This window comes from Ipomoea triloba, chromosome 6 (assembly GCF_003576645.1).
Source record: "Ipomoea triloba cultivar NCNSP0323 chromosome 6, ASM357664v1".
In the NCBI taxonomy this organism is placed as follows: domain Eukaryota; kingdom Viridiplantae; phylum Streptophyta; class Magnoliopsida; order Solanales; family Convolvulaceae; genus Ipomoea; species Ipomoea triloba.
The window spans coordinates 14,720,047-14,734,333 of record NC_044921.1 but is presented as its reverse complement, the minus strand read 5'-3'; the positions used below and the strand labels follow the sequence as shown (position 1 = coordinate 14,734,333).

General features: G+C 31.7%; 1 protein-coding gene across 11 annotated transcripts in view; it reads left to right on the top strand.

Annotated features, from left to right (window-relative positions):
- Positions 1–12,112: 12,112 nt before the first annotated feature.
- Positions 12,113–14,287, top strand: part of LOC116022062 (putative receptor-like protein kinase At3g47110) — a 10,532-nt gene continuing 8,357 nt past the window's right edge. For all 11 annotated transcript variants that reach the window (XR_004099136.1, XR_004099137.1, XR_004099134.1 and 8 more), the window contains exons 1-3: positions 12,113–13,066; positions 13,188–13,259; positions 13,359–13,430. Coding sequence is in view for 1 of the 11 variants with exons in the window: in XM_031262614.1 (XP_031118474.1) it covers positions 12,148–13,066; positions 13,188–13,259; positions 13,359–13,430 (1,063 nt within the window). In the remaining 10 variants the exon portion in view is untranslated. The remainder of the gene's footprint in view (positions 13,067–13,187; positions 13,260–13,358; positions 13,431–14,287) is intronic.

The window sequence follows — 14,287 nt, the reverse complement described above, 5'->3', positions numbered from 1 at the left end:
GTAGAAATTAAACATGTGGACCAAAATTATCATTTTACTAATAGTCGTGGAACCAAAATTATCATTTTACTAATAATCGTGGAACCAAAATTGGTATTTGCTCCTTTCGATAATGTGGCTATATGACGCATCTCGAATGAGAACGATGCTTATTGTGAGAAGTGTGGATAAGTTTTAGTGATCAATAAATTAAATCTAATGGTTGAAAAATAAGGACAAAACGAAGAAAAACGCAGTAGTGCTTTTATAATTATATTGTGGAGTTAATTCAACTAGAGGTTCTTTGTCTTTGATGGTAATTTCAAATTTAGTCTCAGACTATCATTTTTGTCATTTAACATCCCATACTATTATTTTTAGACACTTTTAGACCGTCTTATGACTTTTCCTATTTTTAATAAGGATGTTTTTGTCTTTTCATATATTTTTTTGTTATTTTTCTTGTTTCAACCAGTTTAATTGGTTTAGGACTTTACTAAAACTGGTTGAAAAATATGATTACTAAAAATCAGAGGTTACATAAAGTTCTAAACCAATTAAACCGGTGAAAACTGAAAAATAACAAAAGAAAAATATGAAAAGCCAAAAATGTCCTTACTAAAAATAAGAAAAGTCATGAGAATGACTAAAAGTGTCAAACTTATATCGTGGACCGCGGTCCACAATGCATTGTGGACCGTGGTCCCAAAACGACGTCGTTTCAGTAAGTGGGAGACGGAGCCCGTAATTGACACTACAATTCATCTCAAAAGATACTGCCTTACATTTGTTTTGATATTATCGAATGAAACTATAGTTATATCGAAATGTAACTGTAGTTGTGTTGAAATGTAACTGCAGTGTATATGAACTGATACTGAATAACAGTTTCACATTTGTGTTTTATATTATCGAATGAAACTGTAGTTATATCGAAATGTAACTGTAGTTGTGTTGAAATGTAACTGCAGTGTATATGAATTGATACTGAATAACAGTTTCATATTTGTGTTTTTATATTATCGAATGAAACTGTAGTTATATCAAAATGTAACTGTAGTTGTGTTGAAATGTAACTGCAGTTGTGTTGAAATGTAACTGCAGTGTATATGAACTGAAAGTGAGTGGCGCGAATTCATCCGTCTGTTTTCATTAATCAAAACGACGTCGTTTTGATGTGCGGTCCATAATGCATTGTGGACCACGGTCCACGATATAATTTGCGCGCAAACAAATAACACACTCAAAGTGTACGGACAAAGTTTGCATTTTTCTTCATTTCCAGACATTAGATCTCCCAAGATGGACGGTCACGATTTGTCTACTTACAGTTCCATATTAGGCACTGTTTTAATTTGAACCTAATTCAATGGTTATATAGTTTAAATATGGATAAGATAATTACTCATCAACTTGATGTCTTATCCATTAACAACAATTTAAATGCTGTCAAAGGCCTTGTGGTCAAGCGGCTGTGATCCTCCTACAATGTAACAGAGTCAATAGAATTAAAAAAAAAAAAAAAACAATTTAAATGCTCAAAGATAATTGGGAAAAATTTATGATGGCCTTCATATCACAGGTAATTAAACCCGCAAAATAGTTATTGTAACATGCATGCTTTCCAACAACTTCTACAATAAACATTCTGTTTTCCTAGATTGTTCACCATCTCAATAGGTGTTACAACATCTTATCCAATAAAAGTGTCACTAATAATTGAAGTTCCATTTAGTGTAATACACCTAACAATAATTTGAATCGTAATGAGAGACCACTAGTACAAGATTGACCAAAAAAAAGTGACAACATTAATGCTCTCCCATATGGTCTCAATGTATCACCGACAATAGGGCTGTCAAAACGAGTTCAACTCGTCGAGTTGATCCTATTTAATTCGCTCTTTAGACGGGCATGTACCGACTAGTTTTCAGCTCGGCCAGTATACCCATTTATCACGCATCACTTCAATTTATTTAAATATATTATTTGTAATTTAATTAAAGAAAAAATTATAATTTATGTACTCACGTATAAGTCAATTATTAATGTCACACTTTAATTTTAGTTGTGCAAATATTACTCAATTCTCAAAACTTTACCATTTGAAGCTATCATTATCAGAATTGTGATCCTCCTCGCAGGAAGTTTTAGAGTTGGCGAAGAGGCATTTGAGATTGAATTTCGAGGGGAGAAACGGGCAAGAAAGGAGAAAGGTGAAAAGTTAAAATAGAAAGTGAATAAAAGAAATTACCATTTTAATCTTATTAAACAGTGTCATATAATGTGTAATTACAATTTAAAACTCCATTAAGAGAGGACATATATAACAATGTTTTGAAAGTTGGAGGCAACATTTAGGATATGTTTGGTTTACAGGTTTAGCTATTAGGAATGGGTATCAAAGTCATTGTTATTGTTATTGTTTGGTTGACAGGTTTTTAGAACACTACTATGAGTTTTGATTACAAAACTCATTCCCTAATAAAATAAGGGTTTCATCCTTCCCCCTCAGCCGCTTCCCCAACTATTAATAATCATTCCCATTCCACCCTACTACCAAACATACAAAGGGTGCGTTTCGTTCGCACATGAGAATCGGAATCGGAATGGGTATCAAATACTTGGTAAGGATAATGGGTTTTGGTGAAAGTATTTAACATGTTTGGTAGTTGGGTGTAATGGGAATGATTATTAATAGTTGGGGAAGAAATGAGGAAGGGAAATGAAACCCTAATTTAATAAGGGTATGAGTTTTCTCATTAATAGGGTATTCTTAACTCATAGTAGCATTCTCAAAACTATCAATCAAACACTAGCAATTACTTTTATACCCATTCCTTATGCCTAAACCCACCAACCAAACACACCCAAAATATTTTCACCAAAACCCATTACCGTTAACAAGTATTTGATACCCATTCTGATTCCGATTTCTATGTACGAACCAACCACACCCTTGCACTAATAAAAATTAAGCTAGGGGCCGGATGACATTAATAATTGGTCAGTACGTGAGGGGCTCAAATTATAATTTTACCTTAATTGAATTAGTGTTTAAAAATCAATTGAACTCCTAACCTCTTAATCTAATTACAAAATCTATTACTTGTGCGCTTCTTGTTTACTCTAATAAGTGAGTCTTTCTTACAAATGTTTGAATTCAACTACAATTTATTTGTCTTGGCATGTTCATTTTGAGGATACTATTTTCTCATATATTTTGTGATATGCCTCCGCCTAAGCCTCAGTTTAGTAACTCCCCTATGCCAATTTTTATTCCACTACCATCACATATTTCAACCGCAATATCTTTGCCAATTCCGTAAAACACTCCCCCCATATCAAAATGTGCATGATCAATCTGTGTTTACCAACGATTCAGTTTCGATTTCGATATCCGCTGATGAGTCAGTTTTAGGTCTGGTGTCAATCTCAATTCTGGTATATATCTTGTGTACCATCATCTTCCACTGCTCCTTCTCGGCCTGAGTGGGTTTGAAAGCTGAATAAACGTTACTTTAATGATAATTTGTTAATTTTTTTACAGCTCGTCCAATGCCAGAGTCTATTTTTCCTCGTTCAGTTTCTCAGGCTCTTCGTGATGTTAGGTTAAGCAAGCGATGGTTGATGAGTTTGAGGCATTGCTTCGGAATGAAACATGAGAGCTTGTACCTCGTGATGGGTTGTAACTGAGTATTTCGTGTTAAATGTAAACCAAATGGTCCTATTGATCGGTTCAAAGCCGGCTTAGTTGCTTAAGGTTTTTTACAAGAATCAGGATCTTATTATTTTGAAACTTTTAGTCATGTGGTTAAACCTGTAACCATTCACATTATTCTTTCTATTGCCTTATCCCAATGTTGGTGTTTGCGCCAGCTTGATGTCAACAATGCATTTTTAAATGGAACTTTGTGTGGAGATGTTTTATGGAGTAGCCACTAGGTTTTGTTAACTCTCTTGTCCAGAATATATCTGTTATCTTAAAAAGGCTATTTATGGGGGCTTAAGCAAGTTCCTTAGGCTTGGTACATGGAGTTTGGCCAATTATTTTGCTTTTAATTGGTTTTATTTGCTCGGTTGTCCATCATTCTCTATTTATGTGTATCTTTTGTTTATTTTTTTTAGTGTATGTAGATGATATTGTACTTACAGTTAACAAATCATCTACTTTAAATTCTTTTGTGTGTAGATTTTCGCACAAGTTTTCCTTGAAAGATCTCGGTGCCCTGCATCATTTTTTAGAGGTTGAGGTGGTGTCCACCTCTAATGGTTTATTACTTCTACAGAGTCAATATATTCTAATCTTGGGCGCGAAGGAGGTTGCTACACCTCTCTCTATTCATCCTCCACTATAAGAGAGGGTGATGGTCAGCTCGTGGATGCTCAGCTCTAGCGTCGAACTGTTGGCAGGTTACCGTATTTGGGTATTACTCGCCCAAACATATCCTTTGCAGTAAATCCCTTGGCGCAATTTACGTATCTCCCAACAAAAGCTCACTAGTATATTGTTAAACGATTGTTCCGTTATTTGAAATGAATGTTGTATTTTGGGTTGTTCTTGAGATGTGGTATGCCACTTACTTTGTGTCAGCAAATGGAATTGGCAGCAGCCACAAATTAGGCAACCATGCAACAATTGACAAAGATTAGGCAAGTCAAAAGGAGTTAGGCATGAAGTTAGGCACCTACCAAAATATTTATTATTTGGTCCCTAAACTTTGGACTAACTACAAAATGACCCCTATTCCTCAACTATAAATAGGGAGGTCATTTGTCATTCTTGTCATCCCAAATCATTCTATTTTTCCCTCATATACTAGAGATATTAGAGAGTTTGTTGAGTGTATTTCTCCTTCCTAGCAAGAGAGAATTATCCTTGTTTTCTCCTTGTTAGTTAGAGAGTGGTTGTAACTCCTATTTTCTCATAGTGAAATTCTTCTACCCTTGCCCGTGGTTTTTACCCTAATTTGTTTAGGGGTTTTCCACGTAAAATCTGTGCCTCATTTATTTTTCTTTCTCAAATTATTGTTGCAATCTGATCTATCCCACTTCCGCGGGCGCAACACTTTGTTGGTTTATTCTGATTCTAATTGAGGTGATATTCATGCATCTGGTCGGTCTACAACGGTATACGTGATCTATTTCAGTCCAAATGTTGTTTCATGGAAGTCTGTTCAACAACGAACAACTAGTGTATCGGTCTTCAACTTGGAGGCTGATCGAATATTGTGCTTTATCTAATGCTGCTGTAGAAGTGTTATAGACTCAAAATTTTCTTGGGGAACTTGATGTGGGGTTACGCTCAATTCCCAAATTACTTACAAATAATCTTAGTGTTATGTATGCAAGAATTTAGTGTTTCTTGGATAAAGGATTTAGCACTGGGATATTTCTTTATTCATGAACATGTTGCAAATGGCTCCTTGTGTGTTCAAAATGTGCGGTCCTCTAAACACAGGTGGTTGGTTTGCTTACCAAACCTCTTGGTTGAGGGTAATAGCAAACCTCATGGTTGAGGGTAATTTCTACACTTCAGAATCCAGGATTGAAATCTTGGACGGATGCTCCATCTTGCTGGGGTGTATTAAGAAATAAACATGTTCTTCAAGAGTTTATATTTATTTGTTTTTATTTACTTAACTTTTATTTATTGGTTGGAACTACTTTCACATTTCTCTATCTGTATTTAGCAATAAATACTTGTGTATTTATCATAAATAAAATGCAAGTACTCATCTCTTATAATAACGACCAGAAGAAGACATTTTACCCAACCACCACTGCTGTCTGCTGGCATAGTGGCATGTATAGTGAAGCTTATTCTACGATTTTTAGAATACCATTGCTTTTAACTTAAACTTGTCATTTCATTTCCTAGTCGTGGATGACATTACAATTTTCCATTTCCCACAAGAGTTAAATCTCTATCGACTAGTGGCAAAAATCAATTAAAAATTGATGGAATAGTTAGTTAGGTCGGTAATTATAAGATTTTAAATTTGACTCCTTATAAAAGTTGTCTATTGACAGTCGTAGTTTAAATCAGTCAGTTATGAATATTTTAGACTGATTTATCTCAATCTTTTACTAACAAAGATCACAAAATAAGATTCATCCAAAGTACATTATCAAATATCAGGATAGGTCTCCATCGACTTGCACCTCAGCCACAATTTCAATTCCATCTTGACTACTATTATTAGTATTTGGTCTAACGCGGACAAAGAATAGAAAAAGCATAGCTTTAGGCGTGTGAACAAGTCAACATCAAAACAGTGGGAATTCAGGAAAATAAATTATTGAGAAAGACGTATTTTAACTACAAATTTAATTTTGGACTAACTTGGCTAGACACTAGGTGGTTCTTTGGCGCCCGACTTTTGAATACTACCGACTCTGCAGTATCTGTTCATAACTACTTTCTCAACCTAAGAGTTAATATTGCCCCCACTGAAACTTGAAACCACAACCTCCCATATAAGGAAGTAACTTGGTGTCACTGGACCACAAGATCATTGGCTATGCATTTTTAATTAACAATGAAGTATTTGTCAATCATCGTTTCAGTATTATTTTGAAACATTTGTCAATTCGACTAAAAATATTTAACTAATTCATCTATTTGACAAGTTGATTGCGATGACATATATGTATGTTCATCAAATTGTAAATATATTATGAATTAACTAATAAATTAAGAAACAAATTATTTAATAAATTAATATTCATAATTAAATCAAGGGAAAATGGCACTTTTCCCCCTATGTTATGTGCATATAGCACTTTTCCCCCCTGTGTTATTAAAGTGGCAGTTTTTCCCCCTGAAATGTTAAATTGACATTGTTACGCTTAAAAATAATTATTTCATTTATTTTTCTTCTCCAATAAATTATTACTTATATGTATAGATGATCACGATTCGGTTCGAACCTAACCAAACACAATAGCAATCATACCGAAATAGTATGAACGGTTCTGATTACGATTCAGATCCGAAAAAATAAAATTAAATAATTGTTGAACCGTGAACCGAAACTTAACCACAGTCATATATAGTGAAAATGATCAAACACTTATTTTTATAAATCGGTACGGTTCAGTTCCAATTTCGATTTTGAACCGCCAATAAAAACTTATTTATTTATTTATTTATTTTTATAATTTTATTTTTTTTGACGCAAACTCAAAACTTAATTCTTATAATTTTATTTCTTATTTAAAAATAGTCTAAATTCAACAACTATTTTATTTTATTTTTTCAGTTCTGAATCGTAACCGTAACCGTGTATACTATTTAAGTTCAATTGCTACAGTGTTCGATTAGGTTCGTATCGAAGCGTGATCTTCTATACATAGTAGTAATATAATTGGTTGGAGAATAAAAATAAATGAAATAGTTATTTTTAAGGGCAAAATTGTCAATTTAACATTATAGGAGAGAAAACTACCACTTTTAAAATAATTGAGGGGGGAAACTGCCACTTTAATAACACAGGGGGGAAAAGTGCTATAAGCACATAACATAGGGGGAAAAAGTGTTATTTTCCCTTAAATCAATCAAATTTAAGAAATAAACTTATAGTTTATGATTTGTTTAAGAAATAAACTAATTTAATCCTTTAAGTTGGGTTCTGATATTTCAATAGAAATATGTCTTTTGTTTGGGAAAATAAGAGAAGACTTTTACCTCTCTAATTATCTCTCTATTTACCTCTCTGATATTTGTATAATTCAAAGAAGTTAGAGATCAAAGGAGTCTCGGACCATATTGAAGAATTACGAAATTAGAGAAGTGTTTACCCCTATTAATTTTCGGATTAAATTCATCAAATTTGGATTTGGTATTTCGAATTCAGACAAAAACCACTACTATAATTAAATTTAAAATGCCATGTTCATAAAATTACAATTCTAGGTTTATAAAAATATTATATATTCATAAAGGTACAATTACATGTTCATATAATCACACTATTGTAGGATTAAAAGATTACTACTATATAAGTTTATAAAATCATTACATGTTCATAAAGGTACTACTATGTGATTATAAAAGCATTAGTATAGTGTCATAAAATCTTCATCACAGGATTATTAAAATGATAAAAAAAAATATTAATATATTAGCCATTTAAGATATATCAACGAGATAATTTTAACAGTTTATATTTTTATTTATTGACCTTTTTTATACAAAAAGAAAAAAAAAAGAAAAAAGAAACATAGATAATATTTAAGTGATAATTAATTAATTAGTGTCATTTTTATGGACTGCAGCATTATTTTTATAAACCTGATTTTTTAAAAATAAATTTACAATATTATTTTTATGAACCTAGATCCATAATGTAACATTTACCTTGGTCCATGGCATAATTTGACCCAAATAAATGGTTGTTTGTTAAATGTGTGCTCACTGTCGTATTTTGCAAAAGAAAAAATATTTTTAATCGTGAATAAGATAATTTTACAAAAAAGAATTTCTTCTCTCCAACTTTAAAAGTTTCAAAATATGAGTGAACGAAGAGTAATACTATCTCTTTTGTTTTTTTTTAGTATTACTGACTCTGTTACAATGTAGTATTTGTTCAAAATTAATTTCGAGTCAACAGATGCCTCCGGGACACCGGGTGCCACTAGACCACAAGGTCTTAGGCAATAATACTATCTCTTAATTTGTCACGACTTTCAAATAATGTTTTTTTATTTATAACATATTTTTAATTTTAATTATTTTATATACAAGCTATTTTTATTAATAACATTGTTTTTGACAACTCTAAATAAAGAGTGACTCTTCTGTAAAACCGTATCACCGATCCTTGTCTGTGAGACATGTAGGGTTAAGATGGAAATATATTTAAAAGAATTATGAATAAAGAGCAACTATCTGCAAGGGCTTAGTGGTTCATAAAAAGTATTTGGAAGAAGAAGCCAAAGTTCAAAACTCAAATAGAATTGAGGATTCAGCCTTTTGAAAAAAAAATAAAAATTAATACTTAAAAAAATGTAATACTTTTTACCAAAAGTATTACAGTTCCTCGTATAAATAACAAACTTAATTCCTACTTAATATTACATCTTTTCGTATAAATTTTACATTTTTCAGTATAATATTATGTTTTCATATTGACTCAACTAATCTTGATGCGTGTCACACAAGTTTTAATCCGCGTTAGTCCAAATACTAGAAATAGTATTGTATTCACATTTTATAGTGCAGTCACGTCAATGGAAGACTTTCAAATTCTTCTTGTGGAAAACTGATATGTGGACGAAAATGTTTTTCTATATGTACCATCATTATCCACAATAATTCTTTAATTTTAAAATTCATAATGTGTTTTTCTTTGAATTAGGGCCGGATTTTAGAGCGTGCAAGATGTGTAACAGAGCACATCGTCTCAAAATTTTGGGAGCGCCTAGTCCAGCCTTGACTCAATAGTTAGTATATGTATTTGTGATTATTATATTAGTTCAAAATTAGGTTTTCATGACTGATCTAAATTCTACTACGTATTATTTAAAAAAAGTTTCTACTCCGTAATATTCACGCGAATCACTTTTTCTTTAGTTCGCAGTTTATTTATACTTTGATAGGGACTCACTTATTTATCAGCACAGGGCCACGGAAATTCAAAAAAAAAAAAAAAAAAAAAAACCAGCCTTGCTTCGAATTCTATAACTAATGATGATAAATAACATAGGTTTAGGGATAATATGGTGGACAATACAAATTTTATTGAGTTTTATATTTAATCTTTTTAAATATTTTATAATATCAAAAAGGTAATTTTCATAATATTATTTGAAAACAAAACAAAACAAAACAAAAAAAAAAACAAAAACAAAAGGTAATGATAGTAATTGAATGAGCATAAATTTCAAATAAAATAAGTGTACTAAAGGCCTCAAGGACCAATGTCTTTGACATAAAAGCTAAGTTAGGTTGAAACATTAGGAATAATTTTGGACCCATTAGATATGGTAAAGTCATTGTACGAGGTAAAATAAAATAAAATAAATACTTTGTTAGAATTGAAAATAAGATAGAAGCGATTAGAAAATGAAAAAGAGTTGTTTCCCTGACCAAATATAACGAATTTAGGTAAAATCAAAGCAAAGAATTTATGTTGGTAGCAAGGGATGATAGTTTCCCTGAAATCAGTACCAATTAATTTATAAAAATAAAAATGAAATACATTTTATGGTTACAAAAATTATTTATAAGTTTTCAAAAAAAAAAATTATTTATAATTTTCAAAAATTTAAGTAAAATAAGAGTATTATTTTATAATCCACAAAATTAGCAGGTCAATTTTTATTGTTAGTTGTTTAATTTGATTAAATTTTGACATAAATTTTAGAGAAAATTGTAATTTATATCCCTTCATAATATGCAAATTATCAATGTCACTTCTGAATTATTAGTGGTGTAAATGTTGCCTCTCAATTTTCAAAACGGTACATATATTGCTCGAGAGGCAATATATGTACCGTGAGGGCAACATTTACACTACGGGAGGGGCAATATATGTACCGTTTTGAAAATTGAGAGGCAACATTTACATCACTAATATAATTCATGAGTGACATTGATAATTGGCATATTATGTAGGGGCATAAATTACAATTTCCTCTAAATTATACGGAGTAATAAAGAAAATTATATTTTAGAAAAAAAATTATAGTTTAATAAACTAGACAAAATAATTATCTCGCTTAACAATAAAAATATTAAAACAAAAAGTTGATGCCAATGAGACATTACCTAATTTGAGTAAAGATGATACTTCTTGGCCAAAAGATCATAATAAGTTCAATAATTAATTCACATGGTGAAGAATCATCATGTTTGTATTTTAGTTTATTCAATATTATGTGTGTGTGTGTGTATATATATATATATATATATAAATAATTTCAGGTGCGGCCGTGCTCTCCCGTGCGGCTGTGTGGTCACACACCACTCAATGTTACGAAATACACCACTCAATGTTAAGAAATACACCACAATGTTAAGAAACACACCACAGCGCATATTTGTGTGGTGTGTTTCTTAACATTGAGTGGTGTATTTCGTGACATTGAGTGGTGTGAACCGCACGGCCGCACTTGATCTCGCATCTATATATATATATATATATATATATATATATATATTATGCTGATGGTTTAATTTCAATAAAAAATAACTATTTAATCAAAAAATCTAGACAAAAACTTGTATGAGACCGTCTCACCGTGAGACAGGTTGGGTCGGGTCAAGATGCAAATGTCATACTTATATGCTCAAATGTAATACTAATCAGGAATAAAATTTTTGTTACTTATAAAGGTAAATGTAATACTTTTAAAGGAAAATGCAATACTTTTACATTTCGATTTAAAAGTATTAGTACATTTTTCCTTAAAAGTATTATATTTTTCCCTTATAAGTAAGGGGCACTTCCGCACTTGTCAACATTACTTATTATGAAAAATGTATTACTTTTTCTCTTATAAATAACAAAAATTGTATTCCTTATTAGTATTACATTTGAGCATATAAGTATGACATTTGCACATATAAGTATGATATTTGCATGTTGCTTCGACCTGACCCGACCCGTTTCACGAATAAGGATCCGTGAGACGGTCTCACACAAGTGTGACCCAAAGATTGACCAAAAAAAAAACTCTTATTTGATGTCATAATCAAAATAATCGTCCATTTAACCCGATGGGTAGCTCAAGTGGCAAGTGAGCTCTCTTTGTGGGAAAGAAAGAATTTCGAGAGAACCCGAGTATGATTCTCACGTGACGATTCCCCAATGGGTGGGATGGACTTGGACCGTTAAACGGACGGAGAAAGAACATGTGGATTTACCCAAAAAAATAATTAAATATTTTAAAATTAGTAATTATTCAATATTACAATTTCATCAATAAATAAATTCATGAAAGTTGGGATAAAGGAATAATAGTGATAGGAACTAGGAAGCTGCTATGATATATGTTCTGTCTAATAATGACTCATCAATCAATCAACATCGTAGCATAGGTAGCTATGGAGAAATTTTGCTCAATCAATTTGGCTATATAAAGCACTCAACTAATAAATCCATTCTATCAATGCCCAATAGTCCAATACCACTCACAAAGTAAATTGTGCTATTTCAATTCATGGAGATTTCTAGTTGTTGTTTTTCCTTCTCCATCTTCTTCATGCAGTTCCTACTGGTTTGCATGACCATTAATGCCCGTACCAACATCACAACCGACAAACACGCCCTCCTTTCTTTGAAATCTAGTATTTCTTTTGATCCATACAATACTTTAACTCATAATTGGTCGATCAGCAATGTATCTCCTTGTAACTGGGTCGGAGTTACTTGTAGCTCTCGTCACAATAGAGTGACAGCTTTGGACCTTTCTTACATGGATCTTGTGGGAGAATTAACTCCACATTTAGGAAACCTCTCATTCCTTATTTCACTTAACCTGAACCAGAACAGTTTTCATAATTCCTTGCCTCAAGAGCTTTCCCAATTGCGACGTCTGAAAACTCTTGAATGCAGCGTCAACAACTTTAGTGGGAAGATTCCTTCTTGGTTAGGCCTCTTACCAAACATCAAATTTTTGTTTCTGGGAAATAACAGTTTTAGCGGTTTTCTTCCCCCTTCGCTGTTCAATCTTTCAAAACTTGAGATCTTACACTTAGGAGTCAATTCTCTTGAAGGAACTATTCCTAGAGATATTGGCAACCTTCCTCGGCTAAAGTGGTTAAACATAAGCTTTAATCATTTTAGTGGGAATTTTCCTTTAGGCATCTTAAATTTGTCTATGATGGAAACTTTATCTCTCTCATCTAATAGCTTATCTGGTCATCTTCCACTTGATTTGGGAAATCATCTTCCAAGGCTCCAAACATTTATTATGGTTAGGAATAAATTTGATGGTGAAATTCCTTCAAGTTTATCAAGATGTTCATTGCTTCAAACAATAGGTTTGTCTTACAACAAATTTAGCGGAAATATACCAAAGGAATATGGGAACTTAACGCAGCTTGAGTGGTTAGAACTTAACAACAATCACTTAACAGGTGAGTAAATGTTATTCAAATCAGTTAAGCCCTATAGATCAACATCATAATTCACTCTTATTTATTATTTATTGATAAATGTTGTTTATTAATTATTATTAATGTGAAAAATTATTTGCAGGCGCTATTCCAAAGGAGTTGTGTGTTTCATCATCTTTGAGTTATCTTTTCTTATATAGCAACATACTCTCTGGTACTTCTTCATATAAATTAAATATTTAATTACTAAATTAATAATAATGCTTCACAATTTATGATCCTTACTACAAAGAATTGTTTCCCATCCTCTCAGGAGCTATACCAAAGGAAATTGGAAACTTAACAGCAATAGAGCTCTTATCTATTGAATTCAACAACTTCGGAGGTACATTCAATGATTTGTTGCTAAGCAATTCGTTCATTACATTTATTTTTTATTTAAGGAAAAATTATACTTTTCATCCCTAAGTTATAAGATAATAGTAGAATTTGTCTCTAAGTGTTGTTCATACTCACTTTTCGTTCATAGGTTATCATTTTCGTTGCACTTTTCGTCCATTTACTAATAAAATATTATATACGAAATTTGCAATTTTCGTATGACTCAAGAACGAAAAGTAAGCAAGAAATGACCAAAAGTGTAACGTCAACGATAACTTAGGGACGAAAAGTGAGCATGACCAATACTCAGGGACGAATTCTACAATTATCTTATAATTTAGGGACGAAAAGTGTTATTTTTTTAATTTTAAATTTTAAATTCTTTATTTAATAAAATTTTAAATATAATTTCTAAATGTATAAATTTTGATAATGTTTTACAATGTCTAGTAGATGAGCAGTGGCAATTACATATAGAAAAAGTAGATGTATAATTTTACCTTCAATATTTAAAAATACGGATCCACCTTCTATTAATTAATTAAAATTAGAGCTGTCGAAACGTGCCGGCGGGCCCCGCCCTGCCAAAGCCCGTCAAAATATGGGCCTATGGGAGGTTGGCCTGGCCCGACCCACCTTAAGCCCGTGGGCCTTGACGAGGGCCCGTAAAATTTTAAATTTAAATAAAAATTAATATAAAAAAAGTAATAAGTGTATACTAAAATAATTTGGATATTTTAAACATATATTAATGCATTTGTAAATTTTTAAACACAATAATAACAAATAAATAATCAAATACATAATGTATTAATCCAGAAGTAAATAACAAATACTAAATTATTTTGAACTTCATTTTAT